The sequence below is a fragment of the Arvicanthis niloticus genome, chromosome X (assembly GCF_011762505.2).
Source record: "Arvicanthis niloticus isolate mArvNil1 chromosome X, mArvNil1.pat.X, whole genome shotgun sequence".
Taxonomy (NCBI): Eukaryota; Metazoa; Chordata; class Mammalia; order Rodentia; family Muridae; genus Arvicanthis; species Arvicanthis niloticus.
Window position 1 is genome coordinate 108,394,176 of NC_047679.1, and position 14,898 is coordinate 108,409,073.

Below are 14,898 nucleotides of genomic sequence, written 5' to 3' on the forward strand. Positions count from 1 at the left end.
TAATAAACATAAATTGGTTTAATACAAAGTCAATTATGTCTGCTAATAAAAATTTGGAAAATTCTATCAAAATTATGATAGTCATGTGCAATTATGAAACAAGTGAATATACTAAAATAATTTAATAATGCATAATTAAAACAAAAATCAGTGCAAAACACATATAATTCTTTGTAATAGGTACAATGAGGCATTTCTCCTGTCCTTTTAGTTAAAAACTAGATTTTATCCTAGTAAAATATTCATCAAAGAAATTCAAAAGAATGTGATAACAAACATTTCATTAGGATAAGAACCCACTGTGAAATATTATATTTCTAGAAATCAAAACTTCAAACTTACAAAGGTAGACCCAGTGACTATTTTTTGCCAGAAGCATCTGAATAATTTTAAGCATATATATACATATATATATACACATATACATATATATGTATATATATATGCAAGTTGGCATAAATTGTACCCGTAAGTTGCCAGCAACCTCTTTTGACTGAATGTGAAGAATGTGACATTAATAGTTACTTCCCCTCAGTTTTTGAGACAGTCTCCTAGAGTCCAAGCTGGCTTCAAGTTCACTATGTAGCCAAGGATGACTTTTAACCTCTGATCCTCCTGCCTCTACCTCTCCAGGGCAGGCATTGTGCCAACTGAGCTAGCCCTCCTATCTTATTATTACAGTTACTCTTCTATGGGTATAAATCACTAGAGGCATCAGATATTTTACAAGAAATGATCAAGTAATAATTTCTATTATATAGAAAACAGTCAATGGAAAACAAAAAGTACTATACCATGATGGTTGTTGGTATACATAATGATGGTATTGGATCAGCTAACTCCATCTCTGGATGGTTTTAATGTTGACTAGTATAATCAAGGGTTTTAGAAATGGGTGACCCATGAGTATAATAAAGAGCTATAAATACATCTCCAACTCAAGAATAAGACTAAATAGAAGGCTCTATTTTTAATAACTTGAACTTGGCTGAGCACTCACATTCCAATATGCTTACACACACATCACTCTGATACTGTACTGTTTTATTTTCCTGTAGAGGAATTTTAATCCAGCAACATGGCTGGTTTAGCAAGTGATGACATCCAAAGACCTTCTGGATCTGTGTGATTTGGCTGGAATACACAGACACATCTTTAATCCCAGGAGACAGAGGCAAGCAGATTTCTGAGTTCAAGCCAAGCCTGGTATAGAGCAAGTTTCAGGTAAAAAAAAAAAAGCTTAGGTCCATGCATGGTGGTCCACACCTTTAATTCTAGCACTCGGGAGACAGAGGCAGGCGGATGGAGCCAGAAGATTAGAACAGATTGTCAAGGTTAGTATGAGGCCAAGCAGAGCAATTCAGTCAGAAGCTGAGAGAAGCCAGTTTGAATCAGTCAGCTTAGAGAGGAATTTGGGCCAGAATAGCTGAGTTGAGCAAGCCAACCAGAATTCAGAAAGAGCTAGAAAGGATGGCCTTATTAAGAAGTAAGTCTCAGAGGCTGAAACCATTCTGGCCTAGATTAGATTATATAGACTATAGAAGCTTCCAGAACTAGGCCTAGGTTAGAGGTTATAAGTCTCTGAGATGACAATTACATCAGGTGAACAAAAAGTTATTTTTCCATTTTTCCTTAGTGGAAGTGAATTTCATCACATTGACTCTTCCTGTAGATCAGCCTCACATGCAAAATGGCAGCTCATGTGTACTGTTGGCTCCCCTGACTTTGATGACATCAGCAATATATCATATGTTGATGCTAATGGTATATATGTTAGTGATGATACCTTAGCCTATGAAATATGAGGGAGATGAGCAAATTTCTAAAACAAACATAAAATGGGTGCTCTTTGTTGTATGCAAATTATACCTAAGTTAAATTCATACAAATTTGAAACCTGAGAGTCACTTTTGGGAGAAGGACTATGGGTCAAGTTATGTGCGGTTAGTAAAGCCTAGGGAAGCTGCCCTCTGATTTTGGGAAAAAAGAAAGAAAGAAAAAAAGAAAGAAAGAAAAGAAAGAAAAGAAAAAAAAAGTTGTATTCATTTATCATCTTCCAAGCATAATCTAGGCTTCTGGAAAATTAGACCCAACCACTAGCTAGGTTCTACATTCACTTGCAGGGGGTGGGTGGACCATCCTTGGGATTCCAATTCCCCTTGAAACTCCGCCATTCTGAAATGATGAATGGCTCTGTAAAGAGCTCAGAGTATCAGGGATTACGGGGGGTTTATGCGGTGTCCTAAGTGCCCTCACCTGGGCCTGTAATGGTTAGCTACAGAAACAAAGTCCCCCTTTGCTGGAGCTGTCCTCACTAGTTTCCCCCCACCCTCGCCTAGCCTCTGTACGTCCCTCTCCCGCAGCGGGCCTTCCCCATTGGCCAGCCAAACACAACCGACTGTGACAGCCAATGGGAGCCGCCCTCCTGAACATTCAGAGGGTGGGTGCTCGTGGTGTGATGAGGGGAGGTTGGCGCCTGGTACGCGCCCCCCCCTACATCTGGCAAGTCTTTGACAGAAACAGTAACACTCCCTACATACTCACGCCCGTGCCCGGTGTCTGCCTCCTTTCAGCTGTGTGGGGGCCCTCCGCAAGTCACTGCGTTTACTGGTGTCCTGGCAGTGCCCTCCCCAATTCCTTGGGCACTAAAGAGTGCACCTGCTTACTCAGTAAGACTGAATACCTCTTTTTTTCCTAAGATTTGGTGGGGGGAGGCAGGGAACCAGAGCGGCGCAGCTGTCAGTGGCCGTGGAGATGTGAAAGAGGTATCTCAGATCCCCTACCCCTTAATGCTGCACCGGACCCCGAAACTCCGGTGATGCCCTAGGGCACAACGCTCTTTGTCCTCCCCAGCTGTGCTCACTGCCCACCGACCCTGTGCACTCTAAGCGGGGGTGGGAAGCCTGAAACTCATCACAGAACTGGGGACAAGAAGGGCAGGCTATCCTGAGGTGGTGTATTCCACTCTCCTCATCCCTTCCCTGTTGTGCTTCGGCTTTCTCCCTCCAGTGTGTCCCTGGGGTCCAGAAGGGGAGGGTCTAGGCGAAGGCGCGGCACAGCCTGAGCCTGCAGTCTAGAGCTCACACGCAGGCAGAAGGACTCCTCTCAAGGCTAGCCTATTCTCCATTTCTTCTCTCTCAAGCTTTTGTGTCTGTGCCTTTGAGCTGAAAGGAGGGTGCACTAAGGAAGGAGGAGGGGTGCCTGGGGTGACAGCACCCTCTTCACGCGCGCTCGCGCGCACACACGCGCGCGCGCACACACACACACACACACACGTTGCCGGCGCACGCACACACGGGCGGACACACACTTCCAGTCGCGCGCGCGAACACACACACACACACACACACACACAAAGCTCTCTCGCTTTGAGCACACTAACGTGGCCGCTTTCTTTGTGTGGAGCCCTCGAGTGGGGTTGGGACCCGGGTCCTGTCCCGGGGAGATGGCGCAGACCATCTTGGGCCATGGGAGCCTGCAGCCCGCCTCAGCTGCTGGCTTGGCATCCTTGGAGCTCGACTCATCGATGGACCAGTACGTGCAGATTCGCATCTTCAAAATCATCGTGATTGGGGACTCCAATGTGGGCAAGACCTGCCTGACCTTCCGCTTCTGCGGGGGTACTTTCCCAGACAAGACTGAGGCCACTATCGGTGTGGACTTCAGGGAGAAGACCGTGGAAATCGAGGGCGAGAAGATCAAGGTGATCCAGCTGGTCAGGTCCGGGCAGGGAGGAACCTGGGAGGGGGTTTCTGCCTGAGGTATATCGCAAATGATAATAAATGACTAGCTTTGGCTGTGTCGCCACCTGCCGAGCTCAAGACCCTGGGCACATCCACAACCCTTTTAGCTTCTTTCAGGGGCCCATCCCCACCTAACCCAAATTTTCTGGCAAGCTATAGTGGTTGCATTCTTACCCTTTGCCCCTGCCTGACAGCTTTGGCCTGGAAAAGCAGGTTTGAAATTGCCCTCAACCCTAAACCGGGAGAGACACCCCTAAACACAGGAAGGCCTGAGATGTCTCTGGTCCTAGTTTTGTGGGATGGATCTCAAAGCACTTTATACATTTTGAGATCTTTTTTATCTCTTGGGTGCCAATAGGCTGAAAAAAAAAAAAAAGTCATCCTGGCTAAGCCCTGTGACATTAGAAAGGTTGGGAATCCATGGAGCCAGAACACTGCTTTATTTTAAATTCCAGCTTACACTTGAGATTAAAGCTGGAGGTGGAGTGGGGGATGGTTATGTCACAAAGGCATGAGCCCTTTTAAAGATTGAGACACAGTCACCCGCTGGCTCTTCATAATGTCCAAAAACTTGTTCTTTGGGGGCAGTCCCTCCCACAGGCTTGCTGCTTTCTCTGGGTTGGATGAAGCTAATGAATGAAGAAGCCGTTACCCATTCTACTGGCATTGTCTTCAGAAGGCCTATTGGGAAACGTAGAACAACTTATCTGAGGGTCAGGGGAAGTGCCTTGACTCCTCCACAATTTACTAAATAGGCCAAGTAGAAATATTTTTGTGTGTTCATTTACTGTAGTAGAAGTAGAAACTCGGTAAGGCAGGCTGTGTCAGTGTGTTGGGAGGGGGTAGCAGGAAGCAGGTTATGGCTAGGACAGCTTTGTGTGTCACAGAAAGCTTCTAAGAAGATACCAGGGCTACTAAACACCAAGTCCTCCAGAGTCATAGCTGGCCTTTGCTTGAGCAGGACCCCAGGGAGGGCCAGAGATGAAGGTAAACTTCTTGCTGGTCAAACAGCTGAAGGAACCACATGTCCTGTTCTGTGTTCTGAGTGACATAGACAGAAGGACTGGTGAACTGGAGAGAATAAGGAAACACCCCAAACTGTGCAAGATGTCTTAGTGATTAAAATGATTATGTTTTAAAATGACTTCAGCAAAGAAGCCAAAAACACTGTGCTTTTGGAAGACAGGTGGGAGATAAGGAGAGATTCCGGGTCTGGGAGATTCTTTTGAACTTCTGACCTATTTTAGCTCTTCCCAATCTGAGGCGACAGGATGTCTTTTTAAAGCCAATGCTATCTGTCTTTATGTTTTTCAAGGATTCTTCTTGTTGTATGTTTGCACAGGTCAGGGCTTCTTCCTCAACAGTGCCTATTTTCTTTAATATATGACTGTAAGACCCTGGAAAGTCTAAGACATGATTTATTTTTAAGAAAATTAGAAATAAATCAATGGATGCATTTTGAAACATCTTCAAAATCATTCATGTTTAATTTTATCATTTATTTAAAATCAAATGTTACAGTGAGCTTAAGAGTTTCTCAGAATTGAAAGTTGGAGCAGTATGTTAAATCCCTCTGAAGTTTGAGTGGAGGGAAAAAGGAAGTGCATGGGAGGCTGAGGGGTGGAAGGGAGATGAAGGGGGAGAAAAGGAGGAGGAGAAATGAGGGGTAGGAGGTGAACAGTGGATGGAGTCATCACCCAATGGCCTGGGGAGGGTTTTAAACCATTATCCCCACCACACACACCCCTGTACTTAACCAGAGGCTTTCAAGTCTCTGCCAAATATCCTAGACTTTTTTTCCCCAGAGGGTAGAGCCTGTGACAGTGTGACTCACTAGAAACAGAGATCAGCACAACACCCCATGCTGATAAGTGCTTACTATGGGCTTTGGGGGGAAGATGATATTTTCAAGAGAACAAAGCCTTGTAGCACAGTTCAAGGAGGAACCTCTGAGGACAAATTGGACAAGAAACCTCAGCGGAGTGTGGGACCTGGGACATGATGACCTTGCTCTCCTGTAAGCTGTTGAAACACTAATGCCAAAGCTGGCAGGTGAGAGGCCAGAGTGTCTGTGGGAAGATGGCAGAGCATGGCATGTGGCAGGAGATCAAGAAAAATGTAGACTGTGCCTCATTCTTTTCCTGCAAGAAAAAAGTGCCAAAACATGGTTAGAGTTAGGGTTGGGGTTGGGGTTAGGTTTGGGGTTGGGGTTAGGGTTTGGGTTTGAGGTGGGGTTGGGGTTAGGGTTGGGGTTGGGGTTAGGGTTGGGGTTGGGGTTAGGGTTGGGGTTGGGGTTAGGGTTAGGGTTGGGGTTAGGGTTAGGGTTGGGGTTAGGGTTAGGGTTGGGGTTGGGGTTAGGGTTAGGGTTAGGGTTAGGGTTAGGGTTAGGGTTAGGGTTAGCCCTAGTAAGCTATCAGATTATAAGCAGAAGCCCTGGCAGATGACTGGCAGAGACTCCTCACTGTCTTTTTTTAGTTCTACAGTGGTGTATTGCCTCTCCTAGGCTTGCCTCCTTGTGTCCCCCAAGTGGCACATGTGACAGTCTCTGCTGGGGGATGTCCAATACTGCTCATTCAGAAGACTCTGTTATTCCAGTTCTAGCTGGATCTGATGCTTCTGTCCTCCACATGTACATTCAGTCATGTGCACATACCTACACATAATTAAAAATAATAAAAATAAATATAAACTAAACAAAACCCCACTTATTGACTAAACAAGGCCAAGGTAGGCATTTTATGTCTTATTTGATGCAACCCAGGAATTAAGATTTTAAAAATATTTTTAATTTTTAAAGTCTATAATGTGTGTATGAGTATGTGGGGGGGGGCACATGTGTTCCACATAGCATGGTGGAGTTCAGATGACAGCTTGCAGGTCCCGTTCTTTCTTTCTACCCTCCGAGTTTCAGGAATTAAAGTCATTAGGTTGGGCGCCAAGTGCTGTTCCATTTTGCCAGGGTAAAATTGGGATTTTTATTATTCTCCTTTGACAGATAAGGAGACTGAGTTTGAGACAGATGAAATACCTTGCCCATGGGCACAGAGATCTTTTGTCACTGCTAACATTTTAATTTAGATTCAGAGAGCATGTTCTTTATATTGAGGTCTATTTTAGACTGGAATATCTAGTCCACTAGATTGGGAGTGATACAGTACCAAGCAGCCAGTCTTATTGAGTCTAGGCAGGGACTCAAGGCTATGGTCCAAGGATCAAGGAGCCTTCATGTTATCTTCTTCAGGTTTGGGGGTGAAGTTCAATGGCAGAGTGTGTGTTTAGCATACGTGAGGCCTTGCGTTATATCCCCAGAGTCACTAAATAAGTAAAAAAGAATTTAAACAAGACATCTATTTTGCTGTACTCAGGACACTCAACAGAGTACTCCAAGTTTACTTTTCATACCATGTCTGTCTCACTGTGGGCATGAGAATTACAGGGGTCCAGAGATAGAAAAAAAACTTAGGGGCAAATCCTCCTCTAATCCAAAGTCCTCATTTTAGAGATACTGAACTGGAGCTCAGAGAAAGAAAGTGACTTACCTAAGACCAATCGTCCAATGCGGGCCTCCTAATCCCTTTTCAGTGCTCTTTCTGGGTTTAACACTGCCAGGCTTAGAAGAGTACACAAGTCCTAAGTCCATTTAACCCAGAAGGCTGTCTGTGCAAGCAACAAGGTGGGACACCACACAGGAAAGCTGGCGGCTTTTCCTAATCAATCTAGGAAAGATGGAGAGACATCTTCCAACTCCCAAAGGGAGGGTGGAGCCTCTCTTAATAACCATTATGCATTATGTATGTGTCACCTACAGGGTTAGCTAAACCATGTTGTGTCTGTCTCAGCCTATAAGCATCAGAAACCCATGAATAAGGTGCGGGTGTTGAACCATTCTTGGTAAAATTACAAGAAAGTAGCCCTTCTGCCTAGTTTGGGTACTCCCACAGGCCTAGCACCCCCACTGTGATTTGGCCATATCTATAGGCAGGCATAGGCCAGACTGCAGAGTTCGTCCTCTCTGCTCATCACTGGGGAAAACACCTTCCTGTGCTATGTTACTAAGTACAAGGAGGCTGAGCTCAGTGTTCCTTACAAGCTGCCTGTAGTCAGAATGACATCATATCTGTGGGGGCTTCTAAGCTTCCATCTTCTGTCAGCCTAATGATTAATTATCCATCACTGTGCGTTCCTTGCTGCCTTCCCCTCTTCCTCCCCCTCTTTCTCCCATCCTTTCTCTTCTTCCCCTTTTTCCTTTCTTCCCTTCCCTTCTCGTCTGTCTGTCTGTCTGTCTTTGTCTCTGTCCTTTTTATTGTTAGGTTTGTGTATCAGTGTATCTTAGATACACATGGGATAGTCTAGTTAATTGATAAAAAGATTTCTTTTAAACTTTCCCCATCCACCAAAGGTTGTAAATTCTCTCTCTCTCTCTCTCTCTCTCTCTCTCTCTCTCTCTCTCTCTCTCTCTGCACTTATGCCTTCTGTCATTGGCTTCCAACAAAAGGATACCCAAGGTCCATTTATAGAATGATGCCAGCTATGTCCCCTGAAGAAAAAAAATACTTAGGTCAGCTAAGAGATTGTGTCGGGGTGGAGAGCTGAAGCTCGTCAGGCAGATCTAAGTGTCAGAAAAATGGTAAAAAAGGTTCAGTTTCTCTGTGGCAGCTCTCCACACTGTGCCCCCCCACCTCAAGCTTCATCTATTCCCCATTAATCTGGGCCTATCCCAAGCTACTCATGGGAAGTTGATGACTCTTTCTCCCTGTACAGCCCCACTGGCTGCCCTTGCCCTGTTTCAGCTTCTAGAATGTTTCAGCTTGCCAGAATGAGAACCAGTAGATCCAAAGCACAGTACTAAAAGCTTCTGTTCTTTCTGACACAATGATAACAACTAATATTCATTGAGCACACCCCGTTTTGCAAAAGCCGTTTCTCATATGTCATGTCATTGGATCATCCTAGCAACCAGAGAAGCTTGTGTTCCCACTATAGAGATGAGGAGAGTGAGGCTCAGCTAAGGAATGCTATTCATTTACTCAGCTACTAACTAGAAGCCAGAATGCTGTCTTTCCAGCTGTACTCACTCAGTCGGCTGTCCATGTAGATTCAATGTGGTGTCATGTAGATTCATGTAGTGTCAGGCCTGGGAGGAAGACTGTATACAGTTGACCTTTTGTACTCATGGAGCCCAACTAACTGAGAATAAAATATTTAGAAAATAAAAGCAGGGACTGAGGGTATAGCTCTGTTAGTAAAGTGCTTGCCTAGCAAGTATGAGGCCCTGAGTTCAGTCCCAGTGCCACAGAATCCTGACCCAGTGGGGAATCCTGAAATCCTAGCGCTCAGGAAACAGAAGCAGAAAAATCAGCAATTCAAGGTCATCTTTAGCTACATACAGAGTTCAAGGCTGGCCAGCCTGGGCTATTTGAGATCTTGTCTATAAAACATATAAAACAACACACACACACACACACACACTACACATATATAGTGTACATATACATATATATGTATATTATATATGTGTGAGCATGCATCTACCATAAACATATACAGATTTTTTTCTTATTCCATAAGCAATACATTGTATCAAATATTTTAAGGATTATGTAGGAGGCGGTGTGCAAAGCAATATGTAAACAGCACATCATTTTATAGAGAGCATTTGAGCTTCCATGATTTGGGCATCTGGGGATTCTGGAATCTCCATTAGGCAATGTCATGCATAAGCCAAGAAATGCCACCAAAGCACACCTGTACAATTGCTCTTACTCTCTTCATTTTCCAGGTGGGGATGTTGAACAAAGGACCCACAACTAGCATGAGATTTGGACAGAGATTTGCACTGCAGTTGGTTTGACTCCACTGTGCCCTACTGGCCCTCTGAGAGGGATAAGGATCTTGGGCATGTGTAGCTAAGGGGCAAGCCTCTACCCTGTCCACTGGGAAGGAAAGACAGGGGAGAGGGAGCATCTACTGTCACTTCCTAGCAAGGATGAAAGGATTGTGGGGATGTTGAGGACAGGAAAACCTGGATCCCCTGACACAGAGAGCCCATTCCATGTGTCCAGCGAACCTGACTAATGTACTTCCCTTTCAAAGGCATTGAAGCCTCGTTCTGTATTCTGCTGGGTGTAGCCTGCTTCTAGGCTTCAGTCGAATTATGGCAGGGGTGTCAAAACTTTGGATGTGGTTTCTATAGAGCGGGGAGGGAGAAGTACCTACCCCTGAACTACCAAGCCTCTGCACGAAAGCTTTGAGGCTTTCTTTGTAGCTTCGGAAAGGCAGAGGAGGTCTCCAGCAGAGGGGAGACCCCTACGGTTCTGGCAACTTGAGTGGTGTACACAATTAGGACGCCAAGGAAAAGTCGAACAGCCAACCTTACTCTGCTTCAAACACCTCACACATTCCCACCCGTGTTCCTTCAGGTATTTTTAGAATCCTGAGCTCATGGTGTTAAAGCATCTGCCGCATGCCTGAGGGCCGTTAGGAATTCAGCTTCACTCAGAGGCGAGAGTTAAGACTACTGGAGACTGGGGGTGGGAAGTGGCGAGCAGGAGCCTAGAAATGATATTCTTGGACTAGGCCTGTTTTCTTCTCCCTGACCTCCATCCCTCTCCCCATCTGCCTCTCTTTCTTCCTGTTCAGAGTACCAGAGAGGTAGAAGGAATAAAAAAAAAACTCAAACATTTTTGTTTCGTTTTTCCTTACAGAAACAAATAAGTCTTTGAGGATTTTTGGGTTTGTGTGTAACCAAAGTCAGATGCTTTCTCTGAAATGGCTTTGGCAGACACCTGAGCTGTCCAATTGCGGGGGGCTCTAGTGGCTCAGGCCAGTACTGCTTTTGATCACCACCATCTCAATGATGTACAATCCATCGCTGAAAATTACTGCCAAGTTTAGTCAGCAAGGGGCCAGCAGCACTCATGGACACGGAACACACATATGTATTCTAAATGCTATGCTGGAGACCCAAGGCGCAATCAAAATTCCTAAGAGAATTGCAGAAGCTAGACAAGACGTGAAGAGATGGCTCAATAGTCAAGAGCACTGGCTTCTCTTCTAGAGGTCTGGGGTTTCGTTCTCATCACCTCTATGGTGGCTGATAACCATCTATAACTCCAGCTCCAGGGAATCTGCCAGTCCTTTTCTGGCCACTGCAGGCACTGCATGCACGTGGTACGCAGGTAAACACTCATATACATAAAATATAAATAAATAAATAAATAAATAAATACAATCTTTAAATATTTTTTTAAAAATGTTTGAACAAGGCATGGTGGCACATGTCTTTAATCCTAGCACTTGGAAGCAGGTTAATCTCTGAGTTCAAGGCCAACCTGGTTTACAGAGTGTGTTCCAAGATAGTCAGGGCTACACAGAGAAATCCCTTCCCCTCAAAAATGCCCCCTCCCCACCCCTAAAAATTGAGGATGATAGTGGAGGCACAAGTTGAATCTTCAAGAATGGATGGGATTAGAATCAGGAAGAGGAGGCGACCAGATCTACCGTGGAAGGATGGACCAGTGAACAGAAGTCACAGAGAAAGACATGGCCACGTAGCTTGAACATAGGGTGAAACAGGTCAAATTAAGACTGACTGAAATACTTGCATTTGGCACGGCATGCAGTAGAGGGCTACCATAATTTTCTGAAGAGGCAGATACAAGCAGGGATGTAGGTGGCTAGTGTGACAACAGCCCTCAGAGGGCAATGGAGAGGAGACATCTAGAAACCAAATGACGACTAGAGTCCATGAATAAGGAAGGAGAGGAGAGCCTGAGCCAGGGTCCATGAAAATCCAAATGGAAACTGAAGGTGGTAACAAATTGCAGCAGCCCAACACTTAGCAGGCTGAGACGGAAGGACTGAGGCCAAGCCAGGCTATAAGTGAGCTTCTGTCAAAGAAAAATTCACATAGAAGATGTAAAAACAAATGCCTCACTGAAAGATCTTGGAGGATGAAGGAGAGCCTGGGCAGTGAACACAGATGTTCAGAATGATGATGTTAGATCTTCAGTCAGCAAAGAGATTTGATTAGATTCCAAAGATTGTACTCACTGCCTGCTAATTCCAAATAAAGGCTATATACTTCATTTGAAAAGTCACAGTAGTCAAATTAGTGGCCATAACAAAATTTGGTTTCTTAACTGAGAATTTTGTAGGGTCTTGAGATCATCATTCTGAGCATGAATGTCTGTTGTCCCAGACCCTGCATACATAACAGAAAATAAAATTGAACTTGAATATATGTTGACTCCCAGAGTAATCCCCCTGGGAATTATGTCTGTGCATATGCTACTGACACCAGATTTTTCTCTTCATAAGTTGGCCTTTATTCCAAAAGAAAACAAGCAAAAGTAAAATAGATCGAACTTACTTATCTTTTACATAACAAAGAAGTGAATTTAAAAATAAATTGAAAAACAGGCATGGTGACTCAGACATATAGTTCCAGCCCCAGGTTGGCTGAGACAGGAAGATCATGAATTTGAAGTCAGCCTAGACTACATAATGAGATTTCATATAAATAAATAAATAAGGCTCAAGGGTGAGGATTTAAAGACTAATTTCGCTTTTATGATGGGAGGAAAGCAAGCTCTCATATAGCCCAGGCTGGCCTCCAACTTGCTTTGTAGCTTAAGCTAGTTGGTCTCAGTGTTGCTTGTAATGCAAAGTTAGATAAGAAGGTTCATGCTTATAATCCAAGAGCTCAGAAAGGTCAGGCAGGAGGATCACTAGTTTGAGGCTAGCTTGGGCTATATAGCAAGTTAGACGCCAGCTTGAAATATATATATATCCTGTGTCAAAACAATGGCAGCAAAGAAAACAAAGAAAATAAATAAATAAATAAATAAATAAATATTTCCTGTATTTAAACAGCCATTACTATTCTGATATATACAATTCTATACTTTTCTACAAATATGTTCATGTTGTATGTTTTTGGAAATTGAGACTATAGCATATGAAACAGATTTGAGACTGGTTAAAAATTGAGCACACCAGCCACGAAATGTTCTTTTGTATGTTTTCTCTCTTTCTCACTTTGTGTCTCTGGTCTTTTAAGACAGGGCTTATCATGTAGCCCAGGTTTGAACTCTCAGCAATCTTTTTGCCTTACTCTTGTGGATCGCAGGAATTGCTGTAATTGCAAGTGTGAACCAAGGCAAACACTACTGCGTGTGTGCTGTTCCTCTCCTAGTGAACATTGTTTTCCTTCAGGAGCACTAACACCGAGATGAAGATGTTTTCACGGAATGTAAGGCATCTTTTCAGTGCTTTTTGTATAGGCTCCTGAAAACAGGATTATAGGTCTTAAGAGTCATGAACATTTTTTAAGATTATTGACAAAATTGTCATATTGCCCTCCAGAAAATTTTGATCAACATGGGTGCTATTTTTTATTAATTTTTAAAAGATTCATTGTGTTATGTATATGAATGTTTTGCCTGCATATATGTGAACTGCACTATGTGCATGCCTGGGGCTAGCCAAGGTTAGAAGAGGGCAACCAATTCCCTGAGACTGTAGTTACAGACTGAGTTGGGTCTAGGGATCAAACTCAGATTCTTCAACAATAGCACTTCAACAAGTGCCATTAGCCACTGAGCCAACTCTCCAGGTCTTGTGTATATATTTTTTTAATACTACAATCCTTCAAACTTTTCATCTTAGTATTTTCATCCAAAAAAAAAAAAAAAACACTTAGCAAACTATAAATCTCTCGTGGGTCCATATTGCTGATAGTCAAGAAGTTCTTGTTATATTCATTTTCTAATGCTTTAAAGAATATGCATTTGCTTTATTTTTTGAGACAGGTTTTCTCTGTGCAACAACCCTGGCTGTTCTGGAACTCAGTAGACCAGGCTGGCCTTGAACTCACAGAGGTTCATCCATCTCTGCCTCCCTGGTGCTAGGATTAAAGACCTGTGCCATCACTGCCCAGCTAAGACTATGCCTTTTCTCTTCTACTCTTGTTTCCTTTTCTGACTTTGCATATGGGTTTTTGTTGCAGGTTCAGGTGTGGGACACAGCAGGACAAGAACGCTTCCGTAAAAGCATGGTCGAGCATTACTACCGCAATGTGCATGCCGTGGTCTTTGTCTATGATGTCACCAAGATGACCTCCTTCACCAACTTAAAAATGTGGATCCAGGAATGCAATGGGCATGCTGTGCCCCCACTAGTCCCAAAGGTGCTTGTGGGTAACAAGTGTGACTTGAGAGAACAGATCCAGGTACCCTCCAACTTAGCCCTGAAATTTGCTGATGCCCACAACATGCTCTTGTTTGAGACATCAGCCAAGGACCCCAAAGAAAGCCAGAACGTGGAGTCAATCTTCATGTGCCTGGCTTGCCGACTGAAGGCCCAGAAATCCCTCTTGTACCGTGATGCTGAGAGGCAGCAGGGCAAGGTGCAGAAACTGGAGTTCCCACAGGAAGCTAACAGTAAAGCTTCCTGTCCTTGTTGAAACCAAATGGTGTAAATACACGAGAATTAGTACTGGAGTTTTTTCTTTCCCCCTTTTCTGTGCCTGCATAATGCTTACACCTGCTTGTTTCCATACAAACTAATATCAAAATAAAATTTGTATAGATTATCACGTAGCTTTGTGTCTTGCTTTCTGCCAGGGAGACCTTTTTGTTTGGACTACTGACACTAGAAGCCAGGGCCTTGCATCTGATAATAAAAAGCTCCATCACTGAGCTCCATCTCCACCCACAGAGGAGGATTTTGACAGTCATTAAGTCTTTTGTTTGTCTGTTCACATGTTTGCTTTGTTTTTTCTTCCCCCAAGACAGGGTTTCTCTGTGTAGCCCTGGATGTCCTGGAACTCACTCTGTAGACCAGGCTGGCCTTGAACTCAGAGATCTTCCTGCTTCTGCCTCCCAAGTGCTGGGATTAAAGGCGTGCACCACCCTGAAGTCTTGAGATGAGATATGGATTTAAGGTTTCCCATATTTCCGAGGTATGTTCCTTGGATGTCTTGCTTCCTTTTGTTAAAGTGTAAAAATAGGCTACTTCGAAATCCCAGTTCTTTCACAAAAATTCCATTCCCCACCCATTTCATCATGAGAAGTTGATGTTTGTTCCCTGTCAGTCTAACAAATACATATTATGCAAAGAATGCCATGGAATAACTATCACAGGAAGACTCATT

At 43.9% G+C, this 14,898-nt stretch overlaps 1 protein-coding gene across 3 annotated transcripts; it reads left to right on the forward strand.

Moving 5' to 3' along the window:
• The first annotated feature begins 2,532 nt into the window (after positions 1-2,532).
• Positions 2,533-14,344, forward strand: Rab33a (RAB33A, member RAS oncogene family). Of its 3 annotated transcripts, XM_076919155.1 has the most exons (3): positions 2,533-2,669; positions 3,406-3,703; positions 13,753-14,344. In XM_076919155.1, exons 2-3 carry the CDS (start codon positions 3,446-3,448, stop codon positions 14,206-14,208), a joined length of 714 nt encoding a protein of 237 aa, XP_076775270.1. In that variant the 5' UTR covers positions 2,533-2,669; positions 3,406-3,445; the 3' UTR covers positions 14,209-14,344. The 3 variants fall into 3 exon arrangements, with proteins under 3 accessions (XP_076775270.1, XP_034341405.1, XP_076775271.1); XM_034485514.2 differs by lacking the exon at positions 2,533-2,669 and having other exon boundaries at positions 2,676-3,703; XM_076919156.1 differs by lacking the exon at positions 2,533-2,669 and having other exon boundaries at positions 2,676-3,720; positions 13,753-14,010.
• The last annotated feature ends 554 nt before the right edge of the window (positions 14,345-14,898 follow it).